The 17213-nt window shown below is 39.0% G+C and overlaps 1 protein-coding gene across 6 annotated transcripts in view; it reads left to right on the forward strand.

Moving 5' to 3' along the window:
- Window positions 1-16276, forward strand: part of INTS6L (integrator complex subunit 6 like) — a 60914-nt gene extending 44638 nt beyond the window's left edge. Inside the window, exons 10-18 of one of the 6 annotated variants that reach the window (XM_032264064.1) lie at window positions 2523-2617; window positions 5968-6186; window positions 7120-7243; window positions 8588-8730; window positions 10687-10921; window positions 13575-13949; window positions 14825-14918; window positions 15292-15328; window positions 16006-16274. In XM_032264064.1, the coding sequence (XP_032119955.1) occupies window positions 2523-2617; window positions 5968-6186; window positions 7120-7243; window positions 8588-8730; window positions 10687-10921; window positions 13575-13949; window positions 14825-14918; window positions 15292-15328; window positions 16006-16065 (1382 nt within the window). In that variant the 3' untranslated portion in view covers window positions 16066-16274. Of the gene's footprint in view, window positions 1-2522; window positions 2618-3621; window positions 3733-5967; window positions 6187-7119; window positions 7244-8587; window positions 8731-10686; window positions 10922-13574; window positions 13950-14824; window positions 14919-15291 lie in introns of all 6 variants that reach the window. The other 5 variants (XM_032264065.1, XM_032264060.1, XM_032264062.1 and 2 more) reach the window with 5 other exon arrangements.
- Window positions 16277-17213: the final 937 nt, after the last annotated feature.

A 17213-nucleotide genomic window follows, 5' to 3' on the forward strand; every position in this document is an offset into this window, starting at 1 on the left:
TTCTTCAAACTCACTGAGCTAAGGAAGTGGCTGAGTTTGAACTCAAACTCAGGTCTTCCGTCTCTTTGAAGAAAGAAATGGGGAGAAAGGAACTGGAAGAGAAAATACCAGTCATTTTTGAGGTGTTGGCAGTATCATTTTACTTTCATTCTACACTGTCATCACCATTTCTTTCAAATGTTGATCAGCTAATTGTTTGTATGACACCTTTACTGAACTATCCTAGAGAGTCCATGTGAATGGGTATTCAATGCCATGGAAATCATTTGCTGAGCTACAGAGGTAGTGACTAAGGCAGTGTCACCCTAGGAGCTCTGTACCCTTAATCTAGACTGCAGAAGATTTTCTTTCTTCTCCTGACTCCCATTTCAAAACTCTGGCAGAAAATAATTAGCCTAAAGGAGCTCCTTGGTGGAATCATTGCACTTGGCCTTGTTAGAAATACAAAGAGTATTATTCACTCGATTATCTAATCTATTTGTATCTAAAAGTTTCTTCAGTATTTACCTTTCTCCGTTAGTTTCCAAAATCTAATTCCCAACAGACTCCACATAAAGACATGGTATAACAGGATATATCCATGGTTTCTCATTCCTTTCTGTCAAAATATGAATGGTTTTTAAAGGCCCCACTTGCTGCAATGAACCAGAAATATCTTTAGATCTTTAACAAAAGACCTACATTTTATGGCTCTGTAAATTCATTTAAATTTGCTTCAGCAAGAGTGAATAATTTATTATAGCAGTAAAAGGAAGGAAATAGGTAGTCGCTTTTCTTAACTAAAGTAATTCAGAATTTCAAAGAATAGCCCTATTTGTAAAGAAATTATGCATATGGGATATGGATGGTTTTGTCTCTGTAAGTAAAATTATTTTTTCAAATAAAAACTAATAAAACCTTAAGACACAAAATAAAGGATGAATTTATAGTGTCTTTGGTACCTATAGTATGTGTGGCAGATTCATGTTGATGTCTGGGGAATTCCTATTTTTAATTTTTATATTAGAAAAAGTATCTTTTTCCTACATTGGGAAGGAAGTAATGAGAAGTGAAGGAAGTTTTCATGCAGTATATATAAATGGATTTAGATTATTAAAATAATTAAATTTAAGTGTGAAAAGATAGAGAATGTCTACTTATTTTAGGTAAATATTTTTAGTTCAAATATTTTTAGTACATGGTATTCAGGAAACATGTTTAGTTGTACAGAATTTTTTTTTTTTTTTTTCCCCGAGACGGAGTTTCGCTCTTGTTACCCAGGCTGGAGTGCAATGGCGTGATCTCGGCTCACCGCAACCTCCGCCTCCTGGGTTCAGGCAATTCTCCTGCCTCAGCCTCCTGAGTAGCTGGGACTACAGGCACGCGCCACCATGCCCAGCTAATTTTTTTTTGTATTTTTAGTAGAGACAGGGTTTCACCATGTTGACCAGGATGGTCTCGATCTCTTGACCTCGTGATCCACCCGCCTCGGCCTCCCAAAGTGCTGGGATTACAGGCTTGAGCCACCGCGCCCGGCCCAGTTGTACAGAATTTTAAACCTCAACCTAACATCTGTACTTACTTCTAGTGCTTTTACTATCACCTGATGAATTCAGGTCAATGAGTGACCTAAAGTTTGGCTCAAAATGTGTGATCATGGAAATAAAAAAAAAAAATGAAGAGGCAGTGAAATATGGCTAAATAAAGCATAGACTGATTAAAAAGAATCCAAATGTTTATATTTTATTTAATTTTACTATGTTTTTTGAGACAGGGTCTTGCTTTGTCACCCAGGCTGGAGTGCAGTGGTATGATCACAGCTCACTGCAGCCTGAACCTCCCAGGCTCAAGCAATCCTCCTGCCTCAGCCTCCCCAGCTACAGGCATATGCCACCATACCTGGCTAAATTTGTTTATTTTTTATAGAGACAGGGGTCTTACTGTGTTGCTCAGGCTGGTCTCAAATTTCTGGGCTCAAGTGATCCATCTGCCTGAGCCTCCCAAAGTGTGAGAATTACAGGTGTAAGCCCCTGTGCCTGGTCCAAAATATAGTTTTAGAGCTTGCTCATCACTGCCTAGAAATTATAGGCTTAGCTTTTCTTCTTACATACTTTGTAAAGTCTCTTACCTGGACCTTTCAGCAAAATGTGTAACACCCTCTATGTTTAAATGAAATAAAGAAATAAATGTTATTCCATCAACCAGTGACTATGGATTGCCCCTGAGGTGAAAATTACTTGAGTTACTAATATGGAAGAGGTTGGGAAAATATTTCAAGTGGATCAAAATCATTGTTTCGATATTGTATTTTATGTAGCATTGTGGATGGAAGAGGGATATGTAACGAGTATTTACTTCATTTTCTAGAAAAAATACTGTATATAATTTTGGTAAATAATACAACCACTAAAAAAGATAATCAAGTAAACACCAGTGAAATTTTTATCTACATTAAAAGTTGAAGTTTCTAGATGAGGGTTGCTTGATTAGATCCTTAGAACTCAGGACTACAATGATGTAATATTTTATTTTTCTATTTACAGATGACTTGTTTAAAGTTCACAAGCTTAAGCCAAATCTGAAGTGGCGACAGGCTTTTGACAGCTACTTAAAAACTCTGCCTCCATACTACCTATTAGTATGTATTTGTGTGTATATATGTATTAACTGTATCAATGATGATTCTTGTCATGATCAAAAGCTTTACTTTTGCAATAAGAGAGTTATCTTTTTATTTTACAGATATTTGTGTCGTCACTGTCTTCTCAAATCATGTGTAAGAGTTTGGAGATGTCATGGCGGCACAAAAGAAAACTGTTTTCTCTATTTTATTCCTTTAACTGCCATGGTTGTTTTTATAAAACACATCTATGTTTCTCTTATGTAAAGTAACCTTATGAAATTGTAATATTGGAATTTAAGAATAAATAGATCTGGATTCATATCTATTCATATCTAGATCAACTTCCCTTTTTAACTCTAGAAATTCTCAGTATGGGATTTCCCTCTGGAAAAAGAAAATCTGAAGATGTTACAGTTGCCTGTTGCCTCTTAAATGTGTCCTAGACACAGCATGAAGTTGGGGCACTGGTGGTGGGAGGCAGAATCCAAAAAGATTAAGAAATGATTTGGCCTCATTTTGGTTTTTATAATGTGAAGTATTCATGATTTTGAACTAGTAATATAATCTAAATTAAGATTACCAAAATAATTTCAGAGGTTGATGTGGTAAATTTTAAGCCAAGTTTCTAGAGGTGAAAAGGCAGAATCTTAAATGGTACCATTGGTTTCAGTGGGAGGAGAAATTGGGGTGTGTTACTATTTACCATGGCAGGAATGGGGCGAACAGTAAAATGCAATGTGAAATGATTTGATGATTTGGGAAATAAGACTGAACGCAATTCGCTTGTCTGAATTTGCTGTCACTTGCTCTTCTTATCCCGCTCTCTTCTGATTTTTTTACTTTCTGCTCCTTACTTCTCTGCTATTTTCATTGCCACTTTTTAATGTTCCATGTTTGGTTTTATGTGCAGCACCTTGACTTCTAAGAAATGAATCATGTCCCCTTGCCCCTTATAACTGAACTTTGAGTATTTTAAGATTTATTCTATTCTTACTGTTGTGTATTTTGTTTCCTTATAGCCATTAAAGAAAGCACTAAGGATGATGGGAGCTCCAAATCTGATATCAGATAATTTAGATTGTGGACTTAGTTACAGTGTTATCTCTTACCTTAAAAAACTCAGCCAACAGGTAGTATTGGTAAAAACAAACAAACAAAAATCCTTTGCCCTCAGAAGTGCATTTCCTTATTCTTTAGTGTAACTGTAATTTTTCCAATTAAATGTGTATATATCTCTACACTTTATGGATTAGTAATAATGTGATTCTCTATGGCTTCTAGCTTCACCATTAAGCTACAGTTAAGGGTCTGTCAGTATCATTTGATGCTGTGCCATTTCTCCTTTTGCCTGCCAGTTTGTCCTACCCACAAGCTGGTTGATATGGGGCAGAAGCTTAATAGACTTCTCTCATGGGTCACATTTTGTCTATCTTCAACCTAGTTCCTCCTCAGATCACTATGGGCTAGAGCATCCCTCCTGTTTAGGTCAGCACACTGAGGCATGATGTGTTAAATGACTTGCCTAAGATAAGTTTTCAGGCAAGTCATTTAATGAGTCATTAATGTGAAGGACTTATACTCACATACTAGCCCTGGGATAAATAGCTATATGCTTTTCCCTGGAGAGTGGGGAGATGAGACCAGTGTTCCTCACACTGGAGGGTTATAGACCCCAAGGGGACCTGAAGAGTGGAGCTCAGTTTCCCCTCTTCTCACCCTCCACCTGTTCCTCATTCGCCATTATTCACCTTGTCCCTTGCCTGCCCCTCTCTATTAGTACCTCATCCTCCACTCACCGTTCCTTATCATACTTCTCACCTCTACTTAGCCCATTCTTGTAGGATGGAAATATTTGAGAACTACTGAGTTAGTGCTTTACTACCATATGAATGTGTTATGTTATATGACAAATTAATGCAGCAGCTTTACTTACCATATGCGCAAAGATATTCCCAGGTAGGGGACAGTAGTAGCATTTGCAGTGGTGATAATGCTTCAAGGTGGATGTGTTTGGAAGTTTGGCCTTTAGAAAATGGAGAGTAGTGAGCATAACATCAGATTTCACTAAAGAACCAAAGTGGCTCCACAATTGGGATGCCGACACACCTTGCTAGGAACTGACAACACCTTAAGTATGGTCTGGAGCTTACCAGCTCCTACCAGTCCAGTGTGCTTATAAGTACAAAAGAAAGTAAAGGCAACCCCAGATTTCTAATCTACCAAGTGTCCCCCCAACCCCCTTTCCTCTCTGCTAATAGATTTTTTGTTGTTGTTGTAAATGTTTTGGTTCAGTTATTTATTTATTTATTTATCTATCTATTGATCCATTGATTTTTTTTTTAATTTGGTGTTTACCTAAGCCTTTAAGGCTGTATCAGCAAGGTATGCCACAAGGAAGAATAGTGCACAGAGGTCTTTATTAATGCAAGTTCTGGGACCTTTTGGGGCACATGTATCATTTTATGAATGAACTTTTAAGAACATTTAAGCAAACAGACCCTTAATTTGCTCTTATCTCATATTTCATGTCTTAAGAATTGTTTAGAAATAATAAAATAGACTTAATTCCAATAATTAGGGAAAATTAATAAATATCTCCGACCAAACCGCAAGAAATCCAAAATTATTTTGGGTTTACAGAACATTGGTAGAATTCCATCTTTTACAGAAAAAGAGAAGATCATAGCTAATTTGTAATAGCTCAAATTACTAATTTAATAACTAGGTCACCAGTGTTTCTTGAACCATTTCAGATGTATGTAAAACACAAAATATGCCAAATATATATTGCTATAATACATTCAAACAATTTTAATCAATATGGCGTGATAATGCCTATAAGTGGCTTTTCATAAATTATTTACTTGGTAATATCTGTTAAATTAAGCATTATCATCTAAGACCTTTTTGGATAGTCCAATATTAGAGATAAACAGATTAATTTTTTCAGATATAATTCCAATCAATATGATCTGAATTTTAGCACTAGTTTACATGTATAAATACAAAGTCTTAACCTTTATGTCTGGGTCTGAAATGAACTTGTTCACTTAGACTAGATCTTATAGTACTAAAATTTGCTTTCAAATGTCTATGAATGAAATTCTTATTCATAGTTTTTATTATAATTTTGACACTAGACAAAGAAAAGACAAAAAATGTATTTTTTTTTTGTCTTTCCAGCCCCCTATCTGTTTGCTGTGGTAGTGCAGAGAAGCACAGGAAAATGTTTAATTATCTATTTTTCTGTGATTTGTAACTGAAAATTTTTCTGCGGGGTTCTGAAAGTATTATCTTTCTTAAGTAGTAAAAATGACAGTGGTAATATAGTTGTTTTTATAACATACTATGTACTTTCATTTTAGACCAAACTAGAGTCAGAACGAATACTAGCATCAGTGGGGAAGAAACCTCCCCAGGAAACTGGAATTAAAGTGAAAAATCATTCCGGAGGTGGCATGTCCTTGACTCACAATAAAAATTTTAGAAAACTATTGAAAGAAATCACAGGGGAAACTGCGCTTAGACTGACAGAATTGAATACCAAAGAATTTGCTGGCTTCCAAGTTGGGCTCTTAAACAAGGTAAATTGTTTGTATTTGTTTGAACAAATAAATAGTTTGTATTTATTTGAACAAACATAGTTTGTACTTGTTTGAACTTGTCTGATACGTTTATGTCTTTCATATTCCTTTAGTTTTGAAATAATGGACAATCCTATTTTGAAGTTAGTAGTTAATGGACGAGTTTAGGAATTGTCAGCAGATATCGATGTGGAATTAAATGGACAAGAAATGTTTTGGGGGTAATGCCCATGGAAGATAAAGGGGAGAGGGAGCTGGAGTAGGCAGGGAGAGCCTCCAGGCCACAAAGCTGACGTAGCACCTGTGAGAGGAGTGGGGAACTAAGGAGGATTGGTTGTGAAGAAGCTCAGACACTGGTGTAGCTTGGAGAAAGCCTTAGCCAGCCCAAGGGGAACCTCTGGCACCAAGATTTCCCATAGAGGAGGGCCACGCTGGGCAGAGCTGACCAGGCCCTAACACGCTGCCATTCGCTGTCACCATGGGCAGCCTGGGAAGGGCATGGCCTCAGCTCAGTGGTGCAGCGGATCCCTACGGCACCACGGCAGCGGGAGGCTCTCTGCTAACTGCACTCCTTGCAGGATCAGCCATGGCTTTCCTAAAGGGAGATCCAGCAGTTCACCTCCCCTCCATGGCTGCCAGAGGAATACGTCTAGAGTACCAGCAGTGGTCCTGCAAGGCGGCCACAGGTATCAATCTCGGGATTTGGGGTTTTAAATGACATACTTGAAAACGGATAGTCCCAGTGGCTTTAATACCCTGTAGGTGTGTTAGAACACAGAGCAAGGCTAGCAAGTGGAATCTTGCCACTGGGAAAATTCCACTGTAGTCAGTTGTATTGGCATAACACTCTTCAGTAACATTTTAAGAGGGATAACTATTATATTTCTATATTAAAAGCCTCAAGAATAACTAAAATTGTTTCATTTCAAATAGGATTTGAAACCTCAGACATACAGAAATGCTTATGATATTCCCCGTAGAGGTCTTTTAGACCAGCTGACCAGAATGAGATCTAATCTGCTGAAAACGCACAAGTTTATTGTTGGACAAGATGAAGGTAAAAGAACTGTGAAATACTTTTTTTTTTTAGGAAAATGGCAGGCGTGACTTACAGAAAGGTGTTTATTGCATAATGAGTAGGTTATTTTATAGTATTTTAATGTTTAAAATGCCTGTTTTCACTGAATCCCTATGTCTATTTAACAGGCACAGGTTTTTGCTTTTGTTTGTTTTTTTTTTTCAGCTTTAAGGGCAAGTGTACTTAATCAGCACGTACACTACACTTGCCATGCTTTAGCTATTGAAAGCTTCAAACAACCTCAGGAAACAGATACTGTTTTGTTGTTGTTTTTTGAGACGGAGTCTTGTTCTATTGCCCAGGCTGGAGTGCAGTGGTGCAATCTCGGCTCACTGCTCTGCCTCCTGGGTTCAAGTGATTCTCCTGCCTCAGTCTCCCCAGTAGCTGGGACTACAGATGTGTGCCACCACACCCAGCTAATTTTTGTATCTTTAGTAGAGACGGGCTTTATCATGTTGGCCAGGATGGTCTCAGTGTCTTGACCTCATGATCTGCCCACCTCGGCCTCCCAAAGTGCTGGGATTATAGGCGTGAGCCACCATGCGCGGCCATAGATACTGTTTTTATGCTCACTTTATGGACATGGAAACTGAAAGTAAGCATTTTAGGGGTAGTTTGCCCAAGTTTAGCCGGTTGGATAGTGGCAGAACCTAGGTCTGTCATATTTCTCAATCTGCACACCCAAACACTATACCACCCAGATTACTGTGATAAATTCAGTAGAGAATACCTCATTTGCATGAAAGTAATCAACCTAATGCTATCCAGGATAATTGTGACTATTTACAAATTCCCATTTACTCCATTATGTTAATTTTAAACAGGGTCACCTGTTCACTAAAATGAGCAAATCTTATCCTGGCCAATCCCCTGAAATTATACACTAAGTTTTGTGTGTAAAAGGGCTTTTCTAGGAAGAGAACCTACAGATTTAATCAAATTCTTCGTGATTAATACCCACTAACCAAGATTTTCTGGATGATCAGAGAATGCTGCAGAGCCTACACTCCTTGAAATGCAAAAGATACGTGGTGATTTGAGTTGGGGTGGTGGTGTAGGGGAGGTCAGCCCATTCTCAAACCTGGTTTGAAGGTAAGGGAGTTGTTCTGATCCTAGCAATGTGAGCCTATAGGCAGTAGTAATGGTAGGCTAAGTAATGATTGAGATGAAGAGATGCTTCTAGATCCTAGAATGCTAGATTTGAGACTTTAAACACTATTTGATGCCAAGACACACACTGCTAAACCAAACTATATTATGACTTCTCGAAAGGACCATACACTTCAGCTATAAGCATCAATGCCTTTTTCTGTGACTTTGCAGATTCCCTTCATAGTGTTCCAGTTGCACAAATGGGTAACTATCAGGAATATCTGAAGACGTTGGCTTCTCCACTACGAGAGATTGATCCAGACCAACCCAAAAGACTGCATACTTTTGGGAATCCATTTAAACAGGATAAGAAGGTAGGATACCTATGCCTATGTCTGCCTAAGTTGGGATATTCTTGCTATAGAATTTTCTTTTTGGCAAGATGAATACAAATCAGAGGTTTTCCATTTGTTTGTTTAAACAATAAAATATGACACCAAGGCTCTTAGTGGGAGCCTCCTGTTGCAAGAGTGTGTTGGTTGAATAAAGTCAGAGCTGCCATATATTGAGTACATAGTAGGAGCTGGTGTTTTAAATGATCTCATTTAATGCTCACAACTCTTCTGTAAGATGAATGTTACTGTTTGCCCTTTAAAAGGGAGAAATCAAGGGCCACAGTGATCAAACACCTTACCTGTGACATATCACGTAAGAGCAAGGATTTTAATCCATGTCTTTCTCACTCCAGAGTCTATATTCATTCCACCACACACTAATTTCTTGAATATTGAAATCACAGTTTATTTCCTGTTTCCATGATTCATATCTGTAGTGCTTGATCTAGAAAATGATGAATGTGTCCCTTGAAATATGAAGTACTAAGTGATGTTATTTTATTTGAATGGTCCTACTAAAGATCTAAATGTGGGGGGGGGTGTGTGTGGGGGGGTGTGTGAGAGAGAGAGAGATACACTGACATGCCCATTTAAGCATGAAAACAAATGGGATTATAGCTGTACTCGTGGAGGAGACCATTGGTATTAAGGCTCAGACCACACAATAATCTCTTTTGTGACAAGACTAGGTTCAAAGGTATTCCACCTCACCTCAATTAATCGTAGTCCACCTCACCTAAATCCTCATTTTATCTTTCTATGCCTGGCTTTCCTCATTTTGTAGCACTGGGAATAATAATTACACCTAACTAGGCCAGACATCTGTAATCCCAGCACTTTGGGAAACCAAGGTAGGCAAGTCACTTGAGGCCAGAAGTTCGAGACCAGCCTGGCCAAAATGGCAAAACTTTGTCTCCACTGAAAATACAAAAATTAGCCAGGCGTGGTGGTGGGTATCTGTAATCCCAGCTACTCTGGAGGCTTAGGCTGGAGAATCACTTGAACCCGGGAGGCAGAGATTGCAGTGAACTAAGATCATGCCACTGCACTCAAGCCTGGGTGATAGAGCAAGACTCCATCCCCCCAAAAAAACATTACACATAACTAATAGAACTCTGCATAATATTAAATGAGTACATACATGCTGTTTGCAACATGAACAGACAATGTAGTAAATTCTCAGTGAAAATGTTTTTCCATTTTTGTATTGTTTATGAGTAAAAAATCCTGTGGAAAAGTCATTTATTACGATTTTATTCAAATAATGAGTGCAAATATTCTTGAATTATTCTTGGACAAGAACAGCTCTTGGTTAAGCTTTTATACTGCTGCCTCTCATCTTTTATCCACCCCCAAGAGTGAAAAGCCTCCTCACTGCCTGCCCACCATCAAGGTGGGCATATTTGAATCCCTGTGAGGTTGCAGATTGGGGAGTTCCATTTTCCACCTGCCTGCCTTTCAACATCTACATGTAGCATTCTGTACAGTGGTAATTAATGTTGTTTAATGATGAGTTTAAAGCACAAAAAAAGGACATTATTTCTCTTATGAAGGGTTGATGAAAAATGGTTTGTACTTCTCTCATTTTGGTTGAATAATACTGCTTATAGGACAGCTTTCTGATTAATCATTATTGTAGGATGCTTTGCTTGGGACAGCATCTTGTATGTTAGTTTCCTTTTGTTCCATTTAAATTGTATTAAAATTGATTTGCATCTTTCTAAGAACAAAGTTGAGGTGGGGCAAGGTAGATCTTTGGCCCATGATTAAGACTGGTGTTAGTTAATCTGGCATGGGATTTTAAAAAATGAAAGGAAAAAAGACATGAATGACATAATGCAAGATTGATTATGTATGCATATTAAGAGTGCTTGCAGTTTTATAATAATTGAATTTTGGTCTTTAATTAAATCCGTTCGTTGATGTGTTTTTTAGGGAATGATGATTGATGAAGCAGATGAGTTTGTAGCAGGGCCACAAAACAAAGTGAAACGTCCAGGAGAACCCAACAGTCCTATGTCATCTAAGAGAAGGCGGAGTATGTCCCTGCTGTTGAGGAAACCACAAACACCACCTACTGTAACTAACCATGTGGGCGGAAAGGGACCACCCTCAGCCTTGTGGTTCCCATCTTATCCAAACCTCATAAAACCCACCCTTGTACATACAGGTATAGAGTAGTGGTTGTGATTTCCTTATGGCTCCTAGAGGACTAAGACGCTAAATAATTTTATTTTCTGTTTTGTATTCCTTCCTTTGTGTTCAGTTTGTGTTAATTAAATAAGCCATTACTAAATCATCTATGTGGTAGGTACAATAAGCCCCACAAGGAGCAGAGACCCTATTTCAAGGATCTCATTCTACATGAGGTGAAAAACTTTATAATTATATAGTAATTAACACATAGTAATTAACATAGTAATTAACAGTAATGAATACATTGCTTAGCAAGTAAATACCACAGTAATTAATGGAGAAATGGAGAGAGGTGAGCATGTTTGCTGCAACCTTTTGGAGTGGCTGCAAGGATGAGGAGGATAAACCAGGTTTCCCTGGCAGTAGGAGCAAGTGAACTCAGCAAGAGTGGATCTGCACTTGCTCTATGTGTTCTCAACTCTATTCACGCTCTATCCCAGTGCAGTCTGGTATCTGCCTCCTCAACCCCACTGAAACATTCTCATCAAGGTCACTAGTGTCTGTAGCACATTGCCATTCCTTCTCCGCAGCATTTGACACAGTTGTTCACTCCATCCTCCCGTGGGTATGTTGGGTTCTCAGACACCATAAGCTCATAGCTTTCTTTTCCTACTAATAGCAACTCTATTTCATCCTCTTTTTCTGGTTTTGTCTTTTCTTTCCACCTCTAAATATCATAGGGCCTCAAAGCTTAATTCTGGGACCTCTCCTGTTCTTCACTGCACTCTCTTCCTAGGTGACCCCATGGAGTCTTGGGGCTTTAAATTTTATATTTTAATAGCTCTGATATTTACTTTAATAGCTCTGATATTTATACCTCTTGGGGCTCTAAATTTTATATTTTAATAGCTCTGATATTTATACCTGTAGACTATAACTTGCTTCTCGACTTCAGACTCAGATTTAATTGTGGACATGCATCTCCACTCAGGTGTCTAACAGACAAATAAAACTCAGTAGGTTTCATGAGTTTCAGCTGACCTCTTGAACTTGCCCCTCTCCAAAACAGCTCTACTCATAGCCTTCCACATTGCAGATAATAGCACCATCCAGATATGTGCTGGTAAAGCTTTAACGTCTGTCAGGGTTGAGTAGGTTAGAGAAGCTCTAGATTGTCGTGTTTTCAGATTTCCTTCATGCAAATAATGCTAATATTTTTCAATGTCAAGCTATCAACCTGAAGTCATTGAACCAGAGTCAGAAAGAATGCCCTGGAGGGCAGTTGCACCCTGGCTCCTGCCACACCCCAGCACTGTTAACCCAGTGGTTCAAGTGACAAACCGTAGAGTCATTATGATTTTTCTCTTATTCTTCCCTCACTTTGATCCCTTTCACAAGTCCAGGAAACTTGATGTTCAGCATAATTCCTAAATCCCACTATTTCTCTCTATCCTTCCAGTGCACACTGCTGTGACCTCTCACCACGCTACTATAATGCCTTCTTATCCCAGCTTCATGTCTTATCTTGCCCCCGTCTATCACATACTCTCTAACCCTGTGGCCTGATAATTATGTCAGCATGTATATTACATTATGCCATGTTGCTCTTGAAAACCCATCCTCAACTCTCCTAAGCACTCAGAAGGGACCTTGAACCCGCTTTGGTCTGCGAGACTGCACTGGCTGACCTCTGTCACGTTCTCCTAACACGAGTCCCATTCATCTCCTGGCTCTCTCTGCTTCTGTCCCATCCTGTACTGTCTGGTCCATCCCCACTCCAGTCCCTACCCTTGGCCTCACCACAGCCTGGAACTCTCCCTCTGCCTCTGCACAGGAGAGTCTGCTTCTTCCTTTAAGTCCTGCCCAAGCGCACCTCCTCAGAAGACCCTGCCCGACCAGCCAGAGTCCCTGGGGCTCCCTCTGCTGCTGTCTCCTACAGGCCTGTGAACTGCTTCCGCAACACCAGCTCAATGCTGCTTGTTTCATTTGCTCATTGTGCATGTACTGTCTGACTGTCCCATGAGGATTGACCTCCACAGGGGCAGGGAACGTTGCTCTCTGGGCTGTTTACTCTGATCCCTAGCTACCGGCATGTTGTCTGCCACAGATGATGAATAAATGAAAAAGGTGTCAGATCTGTAGTGAAAAGAAAGTCACTTTTCTGACACAGAAATGAAGGCTGAGGAAGATCATACACTAAAATGGATTTTTGGTGATGGAGTGCATATAGAACTTTCAGCACTAATGGCCGCCTCTATTTTCTCAGAACATATTTGATGTAGAGAGGAGGCAGGTTGAGGTGTATCCAAGTTGTCTGGCTTCCAGCTCAGTAAAGCATGGCGGGTTGTATGTCAATTTGAAAAGTCATGATGTCAACTGAGACTTGCTGTTTTCAACTAGTAAAGCATAACAAGCTCACACTAACCTATGAGTACCAGGGACCTGTGAATGTGTGTTTAGAGTTTTACTGTCTTATTTGGTTTCCATATGTATTCATAGGGCCAGAAAATAAGAGGCAGTTTTACTGTATTATGTGTCCTGGCCTCAATTTGAGGGATCTCAGGTCGCCACCTGGTATATCCTGCTTTATGAGATAATTTACTAGAAATTGAGCATCAGAGGGCTGTACCTGTGAAGTTGACGTAATAAACTTACTTCACAGCTCAAACTCTTCATTTGGTTTCCAGATGCTACCATCATTCATGATGGCCATGAGGAGAAGATGGAAAATGGTCAGACCCCACCTGATGGCTTCCTGTCAAAATCTGCTCCATCAGAGCTTATAAATATGACAGGAGATGGTATGCCAGCCAACCAATTGGATTCTCTTTCTGACAACTTCACGAGTGTCAGCAAAGATGGGCTGATTCAAAAACCTGGTAGTAACACATCTGTAGGAGGAGCCAAAAACTGCAATCCCTCTGTAGATGACCAAAAAGAGACAGAAGCATCTACATTGGAAACTATGCCGAATACATTGCAAATCACTCCTGCTATGGCACAAGGAATCAATGCTGATATAAAACATCAATTAATGAAAGAAGTTCGAAAGTTTGGACGAAGTAAGTAGCGAAAGAACATCTATGAACAATACACCAGGAGGTTCCTCTCATTCTATGATTCACTGTAGATTCAAGCTACCCCTTGAGGTACATTGGGTGCGATGCTGGGCTTTCACATAATTTAAGGCAATTCCTCTTGTTTTAACTAAAAAGATGCAGTATACTTTTTTCTCTTTTTTCCCCCCTTATTTGTTGTAATGGTTTCCTTTTGCCGCTGTAACAAGTTATCAAAAGATTCCTAGCTTAAAACAATACAAATTTATTATCTTACAGTTCTGGAAGTCAGAATTTTGAAATTGTTTTTGCTGGGCCAAAATAGTGTTGGCAGGCCAGCATTCCTTCTGCTAGCTCTAGAGAGAATTTCTTTCTTTGCCTTTTTGAGCTTCTAAGGGCCATCTGTATTCCTTGGCCCATGGCCCCTTCCTCCATCTTCATGAAAACAGCCTTAGCACTTTTTCTCGTCTCTGACCTATGCTCCTGTCTTTACATGTTTTCTCTCTGACCTTACCTCTACTGTTTCATCTTATAAGGACACCTGTGCTTACATTGGGCCCACATGCATAAACTTGGATAATCTCCCCATCTCAGGATCCTTAACTTAATTGCACCTGCAGAGTAAAGTCTTTTTTGCCATATAAGGTTCCTTGGATTAAAATGTGGACAATTTTAAGCAGCTACTATTCAGCCTGCTACATATGGTTGGTGTTAACATGAGTTTCCCTAGTAAATGCATGTAGATATTTTGATCTAAATGTTTAAAATACAAACTACATCTAACTTTCCACTCACAAACAACAATTACTAAGGATGTACAACAATTAAATTTTATTCTCATTCATCTTTATAAAAACACTGTTTTTTTTTTATTTCTTTAGAATATGAAAGAATTTTCATTTTGCTTGAAGAAGTGCAAGGACCTCTGGAGATGAAGAAACAGTTTGTTGAATTTACCATCAAGGAAGCCGCAAGGTGGGCATAAACAGGAACTCTTAGTTTTTTGTTTTTGTTTTTAGAGCAATAGGGCCCAATGCAGGACAAAGAGAGGAATAGGCTTTGCCTTGCGTTTCTGGTCCTCACTCATAGTTAAGGCTGTCTCCAGAAGTATTTGGATTTATATTATCTGAACTCAACTCATTCATCCTTCTAGCTTTATCATAGTCTGAGGTAGGCTTGGGCCCTCAATTGCTACTATTGGTACTTGCTCTAAACCATATCTTTCCATGAGGATAATCTTTATATTTCCATGTAGATTGTAAGCTGCACTTTGTATACCACACAATGCCTTGAATGTCATACATACTTTAAGTATCATTTGGTTAGTAAAATTTCTCTTTATTTTCAGGTTTAAAAGACGAGTCCTAATTCAGTACCTTGAGAAGGTACTAGAAAAAATAGATTCCCACCACCTTCTCAACAACATTAATCACATCAACAGCAGATCATCATGTTAGTGCAAAGACCAATGAGAAAAAAATGACAAGTTTTCTATGCTGTAGGTTGGAACGTGATATTGTTGAAGCCTCCTGGAATGTTTGAGTCAAGGGAATTGCCTTCAAGATGCTAAGAAAAAGCAATGGGGTTTTTGAATTTTATGATTATCTGGCAGTGAAAGCTGGGTTTTTGCCTTAATAATTTTTTAAAGTATGAATTGTTTTGTTTTGTTTTCCTCAATTGAGGAAGGTGAAATTATTAATCCAGCAGGCTAAATTCAGTAAACACCACTGCCCCTACCACAGGTAACAAGAGGTTACTCATTTGAACTTTGCCATTCTGGGCATTCTTAGAGTGTCTAGGGGCCACCTCCAAGTGGAACACAGCTTGGTGCTCTTACTGTGTCCTTCAGAAAGAACAGGTGTACAGAAAAGAAATGGCAATCTTATGTGTGCTGAACAAAGTTTTCAACAATTCCTAATTGTGCCTTTTAAATCATGCAATATTCAGGATAGTTTGAATCAAAGAAGTAAGAAGCTGCTATTTGGGTAACTTATTTCTCTGTGGGAAGGGGCAGGGAGAGTCACCAAACAATCTACCTCCAACTTTCTTCTCTTTTGTCTAGAGACATTACAAAGTGCACTTGAGGCTGCCCCCAACCTCTGACATTTGTTCTTGCATGTGATGATAAAAAGTCTTCAGATGGACTTATACATTCTGTGCTTCGAAAGCACAAGAAGAACAAATAAATGTATATATTTCCTTTAATGTTTATATAAAAGTTTATATGGAGCAATATTGCTATGTTTGTATGAATTTGCAAAAATTAAAGTGTACAAAGAGATTTTGACTTTGCATATATAAAATAAATCATTTTATTGATTTTTACAAGTTCATTAATGCTGGATAAATTTCTAGTTACATGTTTCTTATAATTTGTTATTTCAGAAAAAAGTGTATGCTGTTAAATTAAGATGTTAACGTAAGGATTTAAAGTTCAAAACATCACAGAATTGAGTGATGTTAGTGAAAATGGCAGAGTAGTGGGGGTGGTCACTTTCAAGAAACATGGAAAACACTGGGGGAAAACTGTCAGAATCAAGTTTATTAGAACTCTAAAATACAGTAAAAGGTTCACAGCAGCCAAGCCAATGCTGAATTAGGAGAAAAGTCATTGAAACATGGTAGGAGAGCTTTGTAGCATTTCAACCCACCCTTGGAATGGCTGCGGAAAAAAGAAATTTGAGGCCACGTGCCGTGGCCCACATCTGTAATCCCAGCCCTTTGGAAGGTCAAGGTTGGAGGATCACTTGGGCCGAGGAGTTCAAGATCAGCTTGGGCAACGTGATGAGACCCTATCTCTCCAAAATATATTATTTTAATTAGCTGGACATGGTCACACGTACCTGTGGACCCAGCTACTCAGGAGGCTGAGGTGGGAGGACTGCTTCAGCCCAGGAGGTGGAGGCTGCAGTGAACTGTGATTACACCACTGCATTCCAGCCTGGGCAACAAGCAAGACCCTGTTTCAGATAATAATAATATAAACAAACTGACTTCTTAAATGGCATGGCTGTTTACTTTCCACCTTCCTACCCCTCTCAAACAAAGAGGCAGTTTTTGCATTTTCTCTTCCTGGTTGCAAAACATGAAAGAAAATGGAAAAATGATTTGTGTGTGTCCATGATATGCTCACTCCTTTGAGAATCTCAAACACCCAGCACCATCCCTTCCCATAGCCTGCTAGGAGCCATGATGGCTACCAAGTGCCTGTTTCTCGACCATTTTTACTTAAAAGCACTGCGAGTAGTATTAGGTGTGCCTTCTCTGCCA

The sequence above is a fragment of the Sapajus apella genome, unplaced genomic scaffold (genome assembly GCF_009761245.1).
Source record: "Sapajus apella isolate SASKATOON/1434 unplaced genomic scaffold, GSC_monkey_1.0 scaffold141, whole genome shotgun sequence".
Taxonomy (NCBI): Eukaryota; Metazoa; Chordata; class Mammalia; order Primates; family Cebidae; genus Sapajus; species Sapajus apella.